Source organism: Pseudophryne corroboree, chromosome 4, assembly GCF_028390025.1.
Source record: "Pseudophryne corroboree isolate aPseCor3 chromosome 4, aPseCor3.hap2, whole genome shotgun sequence".
NCBI lineage: Eukaryota > Metazoa > Chordata > Amphibia > Anura > Myobatrachidae > Pseudophryne > Pseudophryne corroboree.
This window is the reverse complement of record NC_086447.1, coordinates 810,534,719-810,555,459: the sequence shown is the minus strand read 5'-3', so window position 1 is coordinate 810,555,459 and position 20,741 is coordinate 810,534,719. Positions and strand designations below refer to the sequence as shown.

The following is a 20,741-nucleotide window of genomic DNA, read 5'->3' as shown; positions in this document are numbered from 1 at the left end:
TTAGCCCCGTTTCCGACAATCTCAATCCGACTTTAAAAAAAGTCGGATTGAGATGAGGAGACTAGTGGTGCTGCGGGCGGCAGGGGGAGCAGTGATCGGCGGCAGGAGCAGGCTGCAGGGGGACATGTCTGCGGTGGCGGGGGGAGGCGTTGCAGGGAGAGAAGTGCCTGGCCGTCCCCCGGCCAGGCACCTCTATCCCTGCAGCGCCTCCCCCCACCATCGCAGACATGTTCCCCTGCAGCTTGCTCCCCCTGCTGCTGTCCCGCTCACGCCCGCCGCTGCCATCTGCACCGCTGCTGTCAGTGCATCAGCAGCCGCTGACAGCAGCGGCAGCACAGGACCTATGTACGGCCAAATCCGACAGTCGGATTTGGCCGTGCATTGAATAGGGGTTATCGGGTCCATTCCGACAACTGCATGTCGGAATGGACCCGACTCTTATTGAATATACCCCTAAGCGGTAAATTTACTAAGGTGTGTGTTTTTTCGAACTGGTGATGATGATCATAGCAACCAGCCAGATTCTACTTAACATTTATCTAGCTGCTTCTAGAAGATAATAGATAGAATCTGATTGGTTGCTATGGGCAACATCACCAGCTCTAAAAAAACCTCCCACCTTAGTAAATTTACCCCTAACAGTGCAGGTATTAGTGATATCCAGGCTTCAGAACAGATGGGTAAATCAAAATACATGAGGTACTAATGAAGTCATCTTTGCTCAAGCATGGATATCACTAACACATGGACTGTTGGGTGCACACTTAACGACGGGGGGTTCCTGGCTGACGGGACGATTGATATAATGATACATCAGTTAACCCGTACACACTGAAAGATATATCGTTCTTGGCCGCATTCCCCTGCATCCTGACATTTACTGTACTGTACCATTGGGCGTGCAGCATGTCCTGTGTGATGACCTGGCAAACGACTCACGGGAGCATGCGATTGGGGTACACATTACACGATGTGCCCAATATATTGTTCTGATCCACATTGGAACAATATATCGGACGATATATTGTCTAAAGTGTACCCAGCTTTAGGGGTCTATTGAATTGAAGTCGTAATTGGCGTCAAGTCAGAGAGATGGCAGTTTCCGACTTTTTTTGGTCGAATCAGGATTCGACCTATTCAATGGAGCTGCATTTTTTCCGACTTGTTGGAAAACACGTGGATCGGCGGATTAGCCGCGGATCCATGTATTTTGACGAATTTGCGGACAATTCTGACAGGTTTTTGGCCTGTTTTCAACAATGCTGATCCGAATAAAAAAAAAAAAGTCGGATCAACATTGTCGAAAACGGTCAAAACCTGTCGGAAATGCCCGCAAATTGAATACTGACCTGTCAGATCCTTTCCGTCGGAGAGGATCCGACAGGTATTGAATAGACCTGTAAGTGTGCGTTGAGGACCGAGATTGGGAATGCCTGCTCTATTGCATTCTAGAAAATGATAGAATTTGGTTGCTATGGGCAATACCACTTATCTCTTTTAGAAGCTTTAGTAAATCCCCATATTGTTAGTTTTTAACTAAACTGTCTCAAATCATTGAAACCATTTTTGATGATTTCCAAGATTGATTTCATAAATTGGAAAGCTAGAGATTTATAGATAACTTTGCAGATGATAAATTTAGAAATTCAGTAATTAGCACTTTCTGCATATTGTCCTTTAGGAGATGGCCCCATCAGTGTTGCACATATTACAATGAGGTCAAAGGAAAAGTTATTACCTGCAAAGCACATTCCAATGAATAGCTCACAATGTGCCTGGTTTATATTGACTCTTCCACTTTGCTTTGCCAAAAGGTGCTGTAAGCATTGTGTCCCATAATCCTTGTATCTCTGTTAGTAAACTGATGACTCTATACACCTTAATAAGCAAATGCCAAGAATGCAGATTATCCATTCACTAATACCTGCAGACATCGCAGTACTCTCATAAATATAATTCAGGCACTACAATTTTAAGTTATATTTCAGTGTGAAACTCTTTAGATTAGTGATCGAGAACCTGATAGCCTTCGGGTGCTGCATTAGGCGGCCCACTGACCTTCAAAACGACTGCACATTACTCTTAGGGGTCTATTTACTAAGCCTTGGATGGAGATAAAGTCGCTGGAGATAAAGTACCAGCCAATCGGCTCCTAACTGTCATTTTTTAAACACAGCCTGTGGCGTGGCAGCTAGGAGCCGATTGGTTGGTACTTTATCTCCAGCGACTTTATACTCCATCCAAGGCTTAGTAAATAGACCCCTTAATCTTAGTAGTAAAATAAATGCCCTATGTGTAATCTATGAAAAGACGGGTCTGGGACTCCAGGTCGACATGAACAAGGTGGACATGGAAAAAGGTAGACATGAGTTTTTTTTATGTGTTTTTGGTGTTGTTTTCTTCGTAAAGTGACAGGGAACCGCAATTAGTGCACCGTGTCCCCTCGCATGGCTCGCTTCACTCGCCATGCTTCGGGATTACCGTTCCCAATCGTAGTCCACGTGGATCGTAAAGTATGAAAAAGTTACAAAAAAAATTAGAAAATGTGAAAAACTCATGGCGACCTTTTTTCCATGTCTACCTTTTGTCCATGTCGACCAATTGGTGTTGACCTAAGGTGTGTCAACCTTTTTGTTGTCGACCTGGAGTCCGGATACCGAAAAAAAGACACTTACCAGTAATAACAATGTAGTGGCAGGACTTTTACATAAGTATTACATGCTGCAACTAACACACATGACACCTATAAGGTGGGGGCTGCAAGTGACTGCTTGGAGGGCTGCATGCTGCCCATCCCTATTTTAGATGGTGGCTCCAAAGATTAACGATGATCAGAGAGGGCCATAGCTAGTCAGGTTCACAAGACAACACACTGCTAGCTCTAAAGAGGACAAGTGGTGGCGTTGCCGATAGCAATCAGATTCTAGCTCTCACATTACAGAATGTACTAGATCACAGGTTCTCAAACTCAGTCCTCAGGACCCCACATAGTGCATGCTTTGCAGGTCTCTTCACAGAATCACAAGTGAAATAAATAGCTCCACATGTGTACCTTTTAAAATGTGTCAGTGAGCAATTAATACACCTGTGCACCTGCTGCACTGTGTGGGGTCCTGAGGACAGAGTTTGAGAACCTGTGCACTAGATAAATGACAGGTAGAATCTGGTTGCTGTGGACAACACCTCCACCTGTCCTCTAGATGGTTTGATAAATCTTCCTCTTACTGTGCACATCACAAACCCATAATAACACTGTGTATAATATGATCATGGTTTTGGAGCATCAGATACTTTAGTTACCAGTGTTGTATTTGTAAGGCAGAGGGAGATTTGGTCCCAAAGTGTGGTCAGTCCCGTCAGAACAGACATTATTAATAGAACATCACTGTGTATGCGGGCCCAGTGCCAGCAACTAGTGTTTTAGTAAATATTGCTATGAACAAGGGCTGCCTGTAGGATACCCAGTGCAAGTGTTTCTGCTACTGAGACACTGATAGGTTTGTTAATTCTGAGCTCCTCAAATGTCATCTTCAGCTCTGCAACCTACTAGGAATAGACACGCGAGTAGTATTTCCAGTGTGTTTATAGTATGGGCTTTCCCACTGTGTGTTATGACAATGGGCTTTTCTCTGACGTCCTAAGTGGATGCTGGGACTCCGTAAGGACCATGGGGGAATAGCGGCTCCGCAGGAGACTGGGCACAACTAAAGAAAGCTTTAGGACTACCTGGTGTGCACTGGCTCCTCCCACTATGACCCTCCTCCAGACCTCAGTTAGAATCTTGTGCCCGGCTGAGCTGGATGCACACTAGGGGCTCTCCTGAGCTCCTAGAAAGAAAGTATATTTTAGGTTTTTTATTTTACAGTGAGATCTGCTGGCAACAGACTCACTGCAGCGAGGGACTAAGGGGAGAAGAAGCGAACCTACCTAACTGGTGGTAGTTTGGGCTTCTTAGGCTACTGGACACCATTAGCTCCAGAGGGATCGACCGCAGGACCCGACTTTGGTGTTCGTTCCCGGAGCCGCGCCGCTGGCGCCCTTACAGAGCCAGAAGCAAGAAGTGTTCCGGAAAATCGGCGGCAGAAGACTTCAGTCTTCAACAAGGTAGCGCACAGCACTGCAGCTGTGCGCCATTGCTCCTCATGCACACCTCACACTCCGGTCACTGATGGGTGCAGGGCTATATATGTGATAAATTACTCCTGCCAGAATCCATGAAAAAAGCGGGAGAAAAGTCAGCCGAAAAAGGGGCGGGGCTATCTCCCTCAGCACACTGGCGCCATTTTTTCTTCACAGTGCAGCTGGAAGACAGCTCCCCAGGCTCTCCCCTGTAGTTTTCAGGCTCAAAGGGTTAAAAAGAGAGGGGGGGCACTAAATTTAGGCGCAATATGTGTATACAAGCAGCTATTGGGGGAAAAATCACTCAGTTATAGTGTTAATCCCTGCATTATATAGCGCTCTGGTGTTTGCTGGCATACTCTCTCTCTGTCTCCCCAAAGGACTTTGTGGGGTCCTGTCCTCAGTCAGAGCATTCCCTGTGTGTGTGCGGTGTGTCGGTACGGCTGTGTCGACATGTTGGTGAGGAAGGTTACGTGGAGGCGGAGCAGAGGCCAATAAATGGGATGTCGCCCCCTGTGGGGCCGACATCAGAGTGGATGGATAGGTGGAAGGTATTAACCGACAATGTCAACTCCTTACATAAAAGGCTGGATGACGTAACAGCTGTGGGACAGCCGGCTTCTCAGCTCGCGCCTGCCCAGGCGTCTCAAAGGCCATCAGGGGCTCAAAAAACGCCCGTTACCTCAGATGGCAGACACAGATGTCGACACGGAGTCTGACTCCAGTGTCGACGAGGTTGAGACATATACACAATCCACTAGGAACATCAGTTGCATGATCTCGGCAATGATAAATGTGTTACACATTTCTGACATTAACCCAAGTACCACATAAAAGGGGTTTTATGTTTGGGGAGAAAAAGCAGCCAGTGTTTTGTTCCCCCATCAGATGAGTGAATGAAGTGTGTAAAGAAGCGTGGGTTCCCCCGATAAGAAACTGGTAATTTCTAAAAAGTTACTGCTGGCGTACCCTTTCCCGCCAGAGGATAGGTCACGTTGGGAGATATCCCCTAGGGTGGATAAGGCGCTCACACGTTTGTCAAAAAAGGTGGCACTGCCGTCTGGGGATACGGCCACTTTGAAGGAGCCTGCTGATAAAAAGCAGGAGGCTATCCTGAAGTCTGTATATACACACTCAGGTACTATACTGAGACCTGCATTTGCCTCAGCATAAATAGTGCTGCTGCAGCGTGGTCTGATACCCTGTCAGATAATATTAATACCCTAGACAGGGATAATATTTGCTAACATAGAGCATATTAAAGACGTCGTCTTATATATGAAGGATGCACAGAGGGATATTTGCCGGCTGGCATCCAGAATTAATGCAATGTCCATTCTGCCAGGAGGGTATTAGAGACCCGGCAGTGGACAGGTGATGCTGCCTTTAAAGGGCACATGGAGATTCTGCCTTATAAGGGTGAGGAATTATTTGGGGATGGTCTCTGGGACCTCGTATCCACAGCAACAGCTGGGAAGAAAATTTTTTACCTCAGGTTTCCTCACAGCCTAAGAAAGCACCGTATTTTCAGGTACAGTCCTTTCGGCTTCAGAAAAGCAAGCGGGTCAAAGGCGCTTCCTTTCTGCACAGAGACAAGGGAAGAAGGAAAAAGCTGCACCAGACAGCCAGTTCCCAGGATCAAAAATCTTCCCCCGCTTCCTCTGAGTCCACCGCATGACGCTGGGGCTCCACAGGTGGAGACAGGTGCGGTGGGGGCGCGTCTCGGGAACTTCAGGGTCCAGTGGGCTTGCCCACAGGTGGATCCCTAGGTTCTGCAAGTAGTATCACAGGGATACAGGCTGGAGTTCGAGGCGACTCCCCCTTGCCGTTACCTCACATCAGCCTTGCCTGCTGCCCTCGGAGAAAGGGAGGTAGTACTGGCGGCAATTCACAAGCTGTACTTCCAGCAGGTGAAATCAAGGTACCCCTCCTTCAACAAGGCCGGGGTTACTATTCCAGAATGTTGTGGTACCGAAACCAGACGGTTCGGTGAGACCCATTCTAAAATTGAAATCCTTGAACACTTATATATGAAGGTTCAAGTTCAAAATGGAATCGCTCAGGGTGATTATTGCAAGCCTGGAGAATTTCATGGTATCACTGGACATCAAGGATGCTTACCTGCATGTCCCTATTTACCCTCTTCACCAAGAATACCTCAAAATTGTGGTACAGGATTGTCATTACCAATTCCAGACGTTGCCGTTGGTCTGTCCCCGGCACCGAGGGTATTTACCAAGGTAATGGCCGAAATAATTATCCCGTACTTGGACGATCTCCTTTATAAAGGCGAGGTCCAGGGAGCAGTTGTTCGTCAGAGTAGCACTATCTCGGGAAGTGCTACAACAGCACGGCTGGATTCCGAATATTCCAAAGTCGCAGCTGGTTCCTACGACGCGTCTACTGTTCCTGGGTATGGTTCTGGACACAGAACAGGGAAAAAAGGGTTTCTCCCTGAGGAGAAGTCCAAGGAGTTGTCGTCTCTAGACAGAGACCTCCTAATACAAATACAGGTGTCGGTGCATCAATGCACGCGAGCCCTGGGAAAGATGGTAGCTTCTTACGAAGAAATTCCATTCGCCAGGTCCCATGCAAGGATCTTCCAGTGGGATCTGTTGGACAAGTGGTCCGGGTCGCATCTTCGGATGCATCGGCGGATAACCCTGTCTCCAAGGGCCAGGGTGTCGCTGTTGTGGTGGCTGCAGAGTGCTCATCTTCTAGAGGGCCGCAGATTCGGCATACAGGACTGGGTCCTGGTGACCACGGATGCCAGCCTTCGAGGCTGGGGGGCAGTCACACAGGGAAGAAAATTCCAAGGACTAGGGAAAAGTCAGGAGACTTCCCTACACATAAATATTCTGGAACTAAGGGCCATTTACAATGCCCTAAGTCAGGCTAGACCCCTGCTTCAACACCGGCCGGTGCTGATCCAGTCAGACAACATCACGGCGGTCGCTCATGTAAACCGACAGGGCGGCACAAGAAGCAGGGTGGCGATGGCAGAAGCCACAAGGATTCTCCGATGGGCGGAAAATCATGTGTTAGCACTGTCAGCAGTGTTCATTCCCGGAGTGGACAACTGGGAAGCAGACTTTCTCAGCAGACACGACCTCCACCCGGGAGAGTGGGGACTTCATCCAGAAGTCTTCCAAATGATTATACACCGTTAGGAAAGGCCACAGGTGGACATGATGGCGTCCCGCCTCAACAAAAAGCTAAAACGATATTGCGCCAGGTCAAGGGACCCTCAGACGATAGCTGTGGACGCTCTGGTAACACCGTGTGTGTACCAGTCGGTGTATGTGTTCCCTTCTCTGCCTCTCATACCCAGGGTAATGAGAATAATAAGAAGGAGAGGAGTAAGAACTATACTCATTGTTCCGGATTGGCCAAGAAGAGCTTGGTACCCAGAACTCCAAGAAATGATCTCAGAGGACCCATGCCCTCTGCCGCTCAGACAGGACCTGCTGCAGCAGGGGGCCTGTCTGTTCCAAGACGTACCGCGGCTGCGTTTGACGGCATGGCGGTTGAACGCCGGATCCTGAAGGAAAAGGGCATTCCGGAGAAAATTATCCCTACGCTAATTAAAGCTAGGAAAGAAGTGAACGCAAACCATTATCACCGCATATGGCGGAAATATGTTGCGTGCTGTGAGGCCAGGAAGGCCCCAACGGATGAATTTCAGCTAGGCCGATTTCTGCACTTCCTACAGTCAGGGGTGACTATGGGCCTAAAATTGGGTTCCATTAAGGTCCAGATTTCGGCTCTATCGAGTTTCTTCCAAAATGGAACTGACTTCACTGCCTGAAGTTCAGACTTTTGTTAAGGGAGTGCTGCATAGTCAGCCCCCGTGTGTGCCTCCAGTGGCACCGTGGGATCTCAACGTGGTGTTGGATTTCCTGAAGTCGCATTGGGTTGAGCCACTTAAATCCGTGGAGCTAAAATACCTCACGTGGAAAGTGGTCATGCTGTTGGCCTTGGCGTCGGCCAGGCGTGTATCAGAATTAGTGGCTTTATCATGCAAAAGCCCTTATCTAATTTTTTTATATGGATAGGGCGGAATTGAGGACTCGTTCCCAATTCCTTCCTAAGGTGGTATCAGTTTTCATGTGAACCAACCTGTGGTGCCTGCGGCTACTTGGGACTTGGAGGATTCCAAGTTACTGGACGTAGTCAGGGCCCTGAAAAATATATGTTTCCAGGACGGCTAGAGTCAGGAAAACTGACTCGCTATTTATCCTGTATGCACCCAACAAGCTGGGTGCTCCTGCTTCTAAGCAGACTATTGCTCGCTGGATCTGTAGCACGATTCAACTTGCACATTCTGCGGCTGGACTGCCGCACCCTAAATCTGTAAAAGCCCATTCCACGAGGAAAGTGGGCTCTTCTTGGGCGGCTGCCCGAGGAGTCTCGGCTTTTACAAATTTGCCGAGCTGTTACTTGGTCGGGTTCAAACACTTTTGCAAGAGTCTACAAGTTTGATACCCTGGCTGAGGAGGACCTAGAGTTTGCTCATTCGGGGCTGCAGAGTCATCCGCACTCTCCCGCCCGTTTGGGAGCTTTGGTATAATCCCCATGGTCCTTACGGAGTCCCAGCATCCACTTAGTACGTCAGAGAAAATAAGATTTTACTCACCGGTAAATCTATTTCTCGTAGTCCGTAGTGGATGCTGGGCGCCCATCCCAAGTGCGGATTGTCTGCAATACTTGTATATAGTTATTGCTTAACTAAAGGGTTATTGTTGAGCCATCTGTTGAGAGGCTCAGTTATATTTCATACTGTTAACTGGGTATAGTATCATGAGTTATACGGTGTGATTGGTGTGGCTGGTATGAGTCTTACCCGGGATTCAAAATCCTTCCTTATTGTGTCAGCTCTTCCGGGCACAGTATCCTAACTGAGGTCTGGAGGAGGGTCATAGTGGGAGGAGCCAGTGCACACCAGGTAGTCCTAAAGCTTTCTTTAGTTGTGCCCAGTCTCCTGCGGAGCCGCTATTCCCCCATGGTCCTTACGGAGTCCCAGCATCCACTACGGACTACGAGAAATAGATTTACCGGTGAGTAAAATCTTATTTATTTTCAGAATTTCACCTGTCTTTGTTGTAGAAATTGAAGAGAGATGTGGCAGAGCAGCGGACACTGGCTGACACTATTATAAAGGATGGAGAGTCCCTAGTTAAATCCATGGCGCTCAATTCCTCTGGTAAGAGCACTCTTTCAGGTGTTGCTAGTAAAGAGTATTGTGTAGCCTTGCTGTATCATAAAGCACTGCACTGATGGTATAGCAACCCAATAGTCAAACAGCGGGCTCAGTATGAAATCCCGGTCGTCGGGATGCCGGCGGTCACATGACTGACACTGGCATCCCGACATTGAAGATCCCGACGTCGGAGGAGGTAAATATTTTACCCTCCCTAACGCCTTCCGGGTGGGGGTGCGGCTAGTGCTAACCCCCCCTCCCCCAGAGCCTAACCGTAACTCCCTCTAGTGCCTAACCCTAACAGTAACCCCAATACTTACCTTCGTGATGTCGGCTGTTGGTCTTCCAGGTCCGGTTTCCTGAGTGGTGTCGGGATTCCGGCGTCTGTCACATGACTGCTGGCATCCAAAAAAATCCCCAAACAGCAATCCCACATGTTTTGGTTTTTTTTAATAGCAAGCTAAGTACCATTTGTTATAAACTTACATAATTTTTCTTCACTATCTGACCTCCTTTTCAAAGCCCTGAGGGAAAACAAGTATGACTGTCCGATATAGGCACAAACTGTCACACGTCATGTTATGGCAGAGGATGGAGATCACAGTGAAAACAGAGCTCGCGGGCCATTCCCAAGCATCTCTGCTTGCTACTTCCATGTGACTTTGGTTGCCATGGCAGTCACAAAACACTGGGGAAATTTGTAGAATTATTAATCATTAATAGCAGTCTGAGCATATGAACCAAGAAAACTTGGTTAATAAGCGGCTTCTTATAGTCTACCAAAGTGAGGTTTAAAAGAAATTAATAAATGGGTCTGATTTTGGGATTGCTGCTTTAATACGATGTTTTACAGGACACTCACAATTGGTCCTTTGCCCCACACATTTGTGCAGAAGCAGCGTCAGGTAACACCAGCATGGAGTGGTCACGTGCCTGATTAGCCAGCCTAGTGCGGAAGCCTCACCATCCCATCACAGACTGACCTGTTAACATAGACTGTATACACTACTTCCATCTCTCCTATCCGGAATAGCATACCTCCCAACATGACCCTCTCCAGAAGGGACAAAATGCTCCGCTTCTGGACTTTACTCTTAATTTATGATTGCCGGCACCTGCGTTGAACAGGTTAATGGATAAGAAAGGTGTTTCAGCACAGGTGATGGCAATCATAAATTAAGAGGGAAGCCCAGAAGCAGAGCATTCTGTCCCTCCTGGAGAGGGTCATGTTGGGAGGTATGGAATAGAGAGGAACACTTTTATCAGAGGGCCGTTTGTAACACATTGTCAGCAAAATAGCACAGTTGGGTATTATACAAGATGTGTGTATCCCTGAATTAGCAACAACTGTAGGTCTTCAAATAAATACTGTACCTGTAATACAATAGTGTCCAAAGCATGCATACATCTCATGAGAGGAATTTGTTCCCTTATACTGCGTTCAGACAGAAAAGTCTGAAAGTCCCGACAATTACCCTTCATTTCAATGCTGGGTAGTTTTGCCGGGACCTGCCTGACCTCCTACCTTCACACAGACATGCAAATTACCAGGTCGAGAATTTCAACCCCGTAATTTACAGATCAACACGGGTATTTTGTCTGTGTGAAAGGATCACCCCGGGTCGAAATTCACGTGTCTCCAACCCTGGTAAATTCCAGGGTCAAAGTCCTGGGAATTCCAACCCGGGTTGACCCGTTCACACAGAACAGGGACCCGTGTTTTTCATGAAATTACCAGGTAGAACTGCTTCACCCGGTAATTTCAGTTTCTGTGTGAAAGGGGTATAATAGTGGATATTGCACACCACCTCTAGCACTGCATCTATAAAAGGGAATCTGTCTTATGGCTTGGTGATGTCACTTATGCAGAGTGATTTGATCAGCAGTATTCTCATAGATGTTGGTTCATCCACAATATGGCTGTCATCACTGTACGTAGTCACCATGTTGCAGTGACTGTTATTAAACTGTAGTGGATAAACCTACAAGGTAGTGTTTCCCAACTCCAGTCCTCAGGGACCCTTAACAGCACATGTTCTCCAGATCCCCTAGTTGGTGCACACATTTTAAAAGATCCACATATGGATCTATTTATTTCCACTGTGATACTGAGGAGACCTGGAAAACATGTACTGTGAGGGGTCCCTGGGGACAGGAGTTGGGAAAACGAGTTTTATGGTAAGAACTTACCTTTGTTAAAACTCTTTCTGCGGGGTACACTGGGCTCCACAAGGATAGACATTGGGGTGTAGAGTAGGATCTTGATCCGAGGCACCAACAGGCTCAAAAGCTTTGACCTTCTTCCCAAGATGCATAGCGCCGCCTCCTCTATAACCCCGCCTCCCTGCACAGGAGCTCCGTTTTTAGTTAACCAGCCCAATGCAGTAGCAGGAAAAGAGACGACAACAGTTAGTAGCCACAAACACCACATTCTCATGACAGGAGAAGTGTCAGCGGCTAATGCCATACCAACCCAAAGAAGATAAGTGCGTCAGGGTGGGCGTCTTGTGGAGCCCAGTGTACCTCGCAGAAAGAGTTTTAACAAAGCTAAGTTCTTACCATAAAACTCGTTTTCTGCTGCGGGGTACACTGGGCTCCACAAGGATAGACATTGGGGATGTCCTAAAGCAGTTCCTTATGGGAGGGGACGCACTGTAGCGGGCACAAGAACCCGGCATCCTGGGAAGCAGCAGTATCGAAGGCATAGAACCTTATGAACGTGTTCACTGAGGACCACGTAGCCGCCTTGCACAATAGTTCAAGGGTCGCACCACGGCAGGCCGCCCAAGAAGGTCCAACAGACCGAGTAGAATGGCCCGTAATGTGAGCAGGAGCTGACAGACCAGCCTTCACATAAGCATGTGCAATCACCATTCTAATCCATCTGAGACCAAAACCAAACAGAACAAAGAGAGAATCAGATTTCCTAATAGAAGCAGTTCTCTTCACATAGATACGGAGAGCCCATACCACATCCAAAGACCGCTCTTTGGGAGACAAGTCAGGAGAGACCAGGGCCGGAACCACAATCTCCTGGTTAAGGTGGAACGAAGATACCACCTTAGGTAAATATCCGGGACGAGTTCGAAGAACCGCCCGGTCACGGTGAAAAATCAGATATGGGGAACTACAGGACAAGGCACCCAAATCAGACACTCTTCTAGCGGAGGCAATAGACAGCAAAAACACCACCTTAAGGGAAAGCCACTTAAGGTCAGCTGAGCCCAGAGGTTCAAATGGAAACTCTTGCAACGCCTCCAACACCACCGACAAGTCCCAAGGAGCCACAGGCAGGACATAGGGAGGTTGGATACGCAACACACCCTGAGTAAAGGTATGAACAGGCAAGGTCGCAATTTTTTTCTGAAACCACACCGACAAGGCAGAAATATGAACCTTGAGGGAGGCCAGACGCAGGCCTAAGTCCAGGCCCTGCTGAAGAAAAGCCAAAAGTTTGGCTGTACTAAACTTGGAAGCGCCATAATTGTTAGATGCGCACCAAACAAAGTAAGAATACCAGACCCTATGGTAAATCCGAGCAGAAGCCTGTTTCCGGGCCCGCAACATAGTTTTAATGACCGCCTCAGAAAAACCTTTATCCCTTAAGACGGAAGCTTCAAGAGCCACGCCGTCAAAGACAGTCGGGCCAGGTCCTGGTAGACACAGGGGCCCTAAACGAGGAGATCTGGGTGTTGTGAAAGTAGAATCGGACGCTCTGACGATAGGCCTTGCAGGTCTGAGAACCAATGCCGTCTGGGCCACGCTGGAGCTATGAGAAGCAGGATGCCTCCTTCTTGCTTGAACTTCCGAATTACCCTAGGCAGGAGTGACACCGGAGGGAACACATACGGCAGCCGAAAGTTCCATGGCACCGCCAGCGCATCCACGAATGCTGCTTGAGGATCCCTTGTCCTTGCTCCGAAGACCGGAACCTTGTGATTGTGTCGAGACGCCATCAGATCCACGTCTGGAAGGCCCCACCTTTCCACTATGAGTTGAAACACTTCTGGATGGAGGCCCCACTCTCTGGCGTGTACGTCCTGACGACTGAGAAAGTCCGCTTCTCAATTCAGGACTCCCGGAATGAATATTGCCGATATGGCCGGTAGATGGCGTTCCGCCCATTGAAGAATCCGTGAGACTTCCTTCATTGCCAAGCGGCTGCGAGTGCCACCTTGATGGTTTATGTAAGCCACTGTTGTGGCGTTGTCCGACTGTACTTGAACAGGACAGTTCTGTATTAAATGCTGGGCCAGGTTCAGAGTTGAAGACCGCCCGCAATTCCAGACTGTTGATCACGAGGAGAGACTCCTCCTTGGTCCACCGACCCTGAAGGGAGTGTTGCTCCAACACCGTGCCCCAAGCCCTTAGACTGGCATCCATCGTCATCAGGACCCAGTCGGATATCCAGAAGGGACGGCCCCTGCACAATCGTTGGTCATGGAGCCACCAGTACAGCGACAGACGGACCTCCGGAGTCAATGAGATCATGTGAGACCTGATCCGGTGAGGCAGGCCGTCTCACTTGACCAGAATCAGCCTCTGGAGGGGGCGAGAATGGAATTGAGCATACTCCACCATGTCGAATGCTGACACCATGAGGCCCAGCACCTGCATCGCCGAATGTATCGACACTTGCGGACGAGAAAGGAAGCAACGAATTTCTCCTGAGACAAGAACAACCGCTGGTTGTGAGTGTCCAATAGCGCTCCCAGGTGCACCATGCTCTGAGCAGGGACCAGGGAGGATTTCTTCCAGTTGATGAACCACCCGTGGGCTTGTAGAAACCGGACAGTCAGATCCAACTGACGTAGGAGAATTTCTGGGGAATTTGCCAGGATCAACAAGTCGTCCAGATACGGTAGGATCCTGACCCCTTGACGGTGGAGATCCGCCGTCATCACCGCCATAACTTTGGTGAAGACTCGCGGAGCCGTGGTTAAACCAAAAGGTAACGCCCGAAACTGGTAATGGAGGTTGCCAACCGCAAACCTCAGGTATTGCTGATGCGACGCTGCTATAGGAATATGCAGGTAAGCATCCTGTATATCCAAGGAGACCATATAATCCCCAGGTTCCAAGGCCAGAACAATAGAGCGAAGGGTTTCCATACGGAATTTGGAGATTCTCACAAACTTGTTCAATGCCTTGAGGTTGAGAATGGGCCAGAAGGACCCATTCGGTTTCGGGACTAGAAACAGCGGAGAATAGTACCCCTGGCCCCTCTGAGCAAGAGGCACCTTTACTACCACTCCTGTGTCCAGGAGGGTCTGTACCACCGAATGTAGAGTCTTTGCCTTCACCTGATCCGAAGGGACGTCTGTCAAGCAAAATCGACGAGGGGGGCGGTTTCTGAAGGCTATGGCGTAACCTCGAGTGACGACTTCCCGTACCCAGGCATCTGAAGTGGTCTTCAACCATTCCTGGGTATACCCTAGAAGCTGGCCCCCCACCCAGGGGGAGGCCCGCCCCGTCATGCGGCAGGCTTATCGGTCTTGGAAGCTGGCTGACGGGCAGCCCAGGCTCTTTTGGGCTTCGGCTTACCAGGTTTGGAAGTGCGGGCCTGTTTGTGGTACGCCTGACATTTTTGCTTTACCTGAAGGACGACAGGAAGTACTTTTAGCCTTCGGCACAGAAGGAGCGGTACTTGGCAGACAGGCAGTTTTGGCAGTAGCCAAATCAGCCACTATCTTATTTAAGTCCTCCCCAAACAGAATATCTCCCTTTTAAAAGGGAGTACCTCCAGGGTTTTTCTAGAATCCAGATCCACGGACCAGGATCTCAGCCACAATATCCGGCGGGCCAGGACTGACGTAGTAGAAGCCTTGGCTGCTAGAATACCGGCATCAGAAGCCGCCTCTTTAATATAGTGAGAAGCTGTGACAATATATGACAAGCACTGTCTAGCATGGTCAGAAGAGATTTCAGCTTCCAACTCTAGGGCCCATGCTTCAATAGCTTCTGCAGCCCATGTCGCTGCAATAGTGGGCCTTTGCGCAGCACCCGTGAGGGTGTAAATCGCTTTCAGACAACCCTCCACACGTTTATCCGTAGGCTCTTTCAGAGACGTGACTGTAGTGACCGGTAGAGCTGAGGAAACCACCATCCTTGCCACATGCGAGTCCACTGGAGGAGGCGTCTCCCAATTTTTTGACAGCTCTGGCGCAAGGGGATAGCGAGCCAGCATCTTCTTGTGAGGCACAAACTTCTTCCCTGGATTTTTCCAGGATTCCTGACGTATATCCACCAGGTGATCAGAATGAGGTAAAACTTGTTTAACCACCTTCTGACGCTTGAACCTATCTGGTTTCTTAGGAGGGACGGATGGCTCGGGATCATCCGTAATCTGTAGAATCAACTTAATAGCCTCCAAAAGATCAGGAACATCCACTTGTGAACTATCCTCCCCATCAGCAGTATCTGTGTCAGAATCTGTGGGGTCAGTGCAAGCGCCTTCTTCATCAGACGAGGTGTCAGTGACAGCAGTGGATTGTGAGGAGGTAAGAGCTCGCTTAGAGGACCCTTTGGTCTTAGGCGAGCGAGGGTCAGACTTCTTAGTAGTTAAAGACTGGTTCAATTTCTTCAATTGAGCAGACAAGTTACCTACCCACGGCGGGTTAGCCGCGGGAACCACATACGGTTGAACCGGTATAGGAGGTCCCATAGGGGGCATTAGTTTAGTAACTAGCGTATTCAGAAGTGTGGAGAAAGTAGCCCATGGCGGGTCATTATGTACCCCCGTTGCCACAGTCCCACTGGGGGGCAAAGAGCCCCCAGAACCAGAGCCCTCAGCTGCTATATTATCCTCATTGGGATCTGTGGCGTCCACAACACCGGTAGTGTGTACAGCCCCAGAACCGTTACCCTCAGAAGCAGACATGATATAACTTGCAATATCAGGTAACACAGTACAATTGTCAGCAGCACAATACCTCTTGCCCAAACCCCTGCGCAGTGTAGTCAGCATAAGCAGGGATATAGGAGAGATATGGTGACTAAAATCACAGAGAAAAATACAATTAGAGTATATCTTGTGAATATCCTATATTACAGTACAGGTTGAGTATCCCATATCCAAATATTCCGAAATACGGACTTTTTTGAGTGAGTTAATGAAACCTTTGTTTTTTGATGGCTCAATGTACACAAACTTTGTTTAATACACAAAGTTATTAAAACTATTGTATTAAATGACCTTCAGGCTGTGTGTATAAGGTGTATATGAAACATAAATTAATTGTGTGAATGTACACACATTTTGTTCAATGCACAAAGTTACCAAAAATATTGGCTAAAATTACCTTCCAGCTATATGTATAAGGTGTATATGTAGCAAAAATGCATTCTGTGCTTAGATTTAGGTCCTATCACCATGATATCTCATTATGGTATGCTAGTATATACGGTACCCATTGCTCTAGAGCACAGGTTCTCAAACTCGGTCCTCAGGACCCCACACGGTGCATGTTTTGCAGGTCTCCTCACAGAATCACAAGTGACATAATTAGCTCCACCTGTGGCCCTTTTAAAATGTGTCAGTGAGTAATTAATACACCTGTGCACTTGCTGGGTTACCTACAAAACATGCACTGTGTGGGGTCCTGAGGACCGAGTTTGAGAACCACTGCTCTAGAGCACAGGTTCTCAAACTCAGTCCTCAGGACCCCACACAGTGCATGTTTTGCAGGTCTCCTCACAGAATCGCAAGTGAAATAATTTGCTCCACCTGTGGACCTTTTAAAATGTGTCAGTGAATAATGAATACACCTGTGCACTTGCTGGGTTACCTGCAAAACATGCACTGTGTGGGGTCCTGAGGACCGAGTTTGAGAACCACTGCTCTAGAGCACAGGTTCTCAAACTCTGTCCTCAGGACCCCACACGGTCCATGTTTTGCAGGTCACCTGTACCTTTTGTAAAATGTGACAGTTGGTGATACACAGTGCAGCTGCTGGGTGACATGGAAAACATGAACCGTGTAGGGTCCTGAGGACAGAGTTTGAGAACCACTGCTCTAGACTCTAGAGCAGTGGTTCTCAAACTCTGTCCTCAGGACCCTACACGGTTCATGTTTTCCATGTCACCCAGCAGCTGCACTGTGTATCACCAACTGTCACATTTTACAAAAGGTACAGGTGACCTGCAAAACATGGACCGTGTGGGGTCCTGAGGACCGAGTTTGAGAACCTGTGCTCTAGAGCAGGGGTTCTCAAACTCGGTCCTCAGGACCCCACACAGTGCATGTTTTGCAGGTAACCCAGCAGGTGCACAGGTGTATTAATTACTCCCTGACACATTTTAAAAGGTCCACAGGTGGAGCTAATTATTTCACTTGTGATTCTGTGAGGAGACCTGCAAAACATGCACTGTGTGGGGTCCTGAGGACCGAGTTTGAGAACCTGTGCTCTAGAGCAGTGGTTCTCAAACTCGGTCCTCAGGACCCCACACAGTGCATGTTTTGCAGGTAACCCAGCAGGTGCACAGGTGTATTAATTACTCAGACACATTTTAAAAGGTCCACAGGTGGAGTTAATTATTTCACTTGTGATTCTGTGAGGAGACCTGCAAAACATGCACTGTGTGGGGTCCTGAGGACCGAGTTTGAGAACCTGTGCTCTAGAGCAATGGTTCCCAAACTCTGTCCTCGAGGACCCCCAGCAGTTCATGTTTTCCAGGTCATCTAGCAGGTGCACAGGTGTATTCATTAATCACTGATACATTTTAAAGATGCACAGGTGGAGCTAATTATTTCACTTGTGTTTCTGTGAGACCTGTAAAACATGAACTGTTGGGGGCCCTTAAGGACAGAGTTTGGGAACCAGTGCTCTAGAGCAGTCTGTCCCAACCACAGTCCTCCATGCACAATAAAAGTCTGTTTTAAGGATAGCCATACTTCATTAGTCATCTGTGCTCAAGCATGGCCTGAACCAGTTATTTTGATTTAACCATCTGTGTTCAAGCATGGCTATCACTAAAACCTGGACTGTTGGTGTGCCTTGAAGACCCGAGGTTGGGAAACCCTGCTCTAAAGCAAGGTGAAGGATTTGGGCTGGTGAATGTTTCCTGAGACTGAGAATTGTGTTAGGTGAGAGTCCGTTGCTTTCTCAATGCTACAGTGTCTTTTGTTTCCTTCCTCATTAGTTTTGAAGGACACCCTGACATTAATTTCAACACAGTCTGGGAAGCTTGAAAAACACACTGAGCTCCTGTATGCCTCTGTTCTCAAAGCTATGGATACCATCACCGAGGAAAACTTGGGGAGGAACAGCAACATGAAACAGCACGTTTCCCTGGAGATGGAGTCAGGTTAGGTAAGAAGAAAGAGGGCAGCAGCGGAGGAATGTGCTCTGACACGTGACGCTGCAATTTAGTATTACATAGTAACACTTGCTTCCTGTACACACATACAGGTTGGTGGATTCAGGCATTTACTATATGCATCCAACATACCACCGTGATACTCACTTCAATCTCTTAATAAACTTTTGTTGTACAGACATTTTTTTTCATATATATATTTTTCCTGTTTACTTATTAATAATTTACAAGAAATCAACAGAGCAGTAAATCATTTCTATTTCCAGCTTATGTCTTTGGATGCAGATCACTTCCACCCAGTTTGCATTGGGATCACTCTGAGCAGGAGATTAGGGGAGTCACCACCATGCATTATAGGTGGTAATAATATCAGATTAACCCCATTAAACAATAGAAACAAACAATAATGTAAAGTTGGAACATTGCAAGTAAAATAACTGAGAATGGATAGCTGTAATTGTGTCTTCTGCTGTTTTGCGTATAACTATTCTGTATTTGTTTCACTTTCATACCTCCTGTATTTTTAGTATGCTATTAATTGCTTACTAATTACCCAATACAGATCATCCTGCTTTTTTTATTGTGGCATTTTCTCACTATGTAATGGGCGCTACACATTGGCCGATCCGCCGCCGAGCTGCCCAACGGTGGATACGGCCGACGGGCGACCCGGCGGCAGAGACGGGGGAGTGAAGTTACTTCACTCCTCCGTCACACGGCTCCGTAGAACTGCAGGCAAATGTGGACGAGATCGTCCGTATTGGCCTGCATGCACAGCCGACGGGGCATCAGCGATGACCACGCATCGTTCATCGCTGGTGCCGCCACACTGCACGATATGAATGTTATCTCGTTCATTAATGAACGAGATCGTTCATATCGTGCAGTGATGTCGACTAGTGTGTAGGGCCTATAAGTTTGTGGTCTCCAAATTTTCTCTTACGTCCTAGAGGATGCTGGGGACTCTGTAAGGACCATGGGGTATAGACGGGCTCCGCAGGAGACATGGGCACTATAAAGAACTTTTAGTATGGGTGTGCACTGGCTCCTCCCTCTATGCCCCTCCTCCAGACCTCAGTTAGATTTTGTGCCCAGAGGAAATAGGGTGCATTACAGAGGAGCTCTACAGAGTTTCTCTAAATAAAGAATTTTGTTAGGTTTTTTATTTTCAGGGAGCACTGCTGGCAACAGGCTCCCTGCATCGTGGGACTGAGGAGAGAGAAGCAGACCTACTTAAATGATAGGCTTTGCTTCTTAGGCTACTGGACACCATTAGCTCCAGAGGGAGTCGGAACGCTGGTCTCACCCCGCCGTCCTCCTTGCAGAGCCAGAAGATAGAAGCCGGGTGAGTATAAGAAGAAAAGAAGACTTCAAGGCGGCAGAAGACTTCAGATCTTCATTGAGGTAAGCGCGCAGCGGTAACACTGCACGCCATTGCTCCCACACACTACACACACAGTACAGGCACTGATGGGTGCAGGGCGCAGGGGGGGCGCCCTAGGCAGCAATAAACCTCGGGTATGGCATGTCAGGAGGCATTAGGCTGCGGAGGCAGTAAATGGAGAAATCTCCCGCCATTTTTTACATATTGAAGTGGGACCGAAGCCCGCCGCTGGAGGGGGCGGAGCTTGACCCCTCAGCACTAACAGCGCCATTTTCTCCACAGAACTCTGCAGAGAAGCTGGCTCCCCGGACTCTCCCCTGCTGAACTCGGTGACAGAGGGCTGGAAAAGAGGGGGGGGGGGGGGGGGGCCTTTTCAAGGTGCAGTGAGTGTATTACACATTGATTGGTGATAAAAGCGCTATCTGGGTTATTTTCCAGTATCTGTAGGTGCTGGATGTGTGCTGGCATACTCTCTCTCTGTCTCTCCAAAGGGCCTTGTTGGGGAATTGTCCCCTTCTAGATATATCCCTGTGTGTGTGGGGGTGTCGGTACGTGCGTGTCGGCATGTCTGAGGCGGAAGGCTCGTCCAAGGAGGAGGTGGAGCGAATGAGTGGTGTGTCTCCGTCGGCAGCGCCGACTCATGAATGGATGGACATGTGGCATATGTTAAATGCAAGTGTGGCCTCATTGCATAAGAGACTGGACCTGGCGGAGTCCAGG

The 20,741-nt window shown here is 48.3% G+C and overlaps 1 protein-coding gene across 4 annotated transcripts in view; it reads left to right on the top strand.

Moving 5' to 3' along the window:
* Positions 1-20,741, top strand: part of CEP68 (centrosomal protein 68) — a 93,588-nt gene that overhangs the window by 39,909 nt on the left and 32,938 nt on the right. For all 4 annotated transcript variants that reach the window (XM_063918422.1, XM_063918421.1, XM_063918424.1 and 1 more), the window contains exons 4-5: positions 9,226-9,322; positions 18,461-18,630. In XM_063918422.1, the coding sequence (XP_063774492.1) occupies positions 9,226-9,322; positions 18,461-18,630 (267 nt within the window). The remainder of the gene's footprint in view (positions 1-9,225; positions 9,323-18,460; positions 18,631-20,741) is intronic.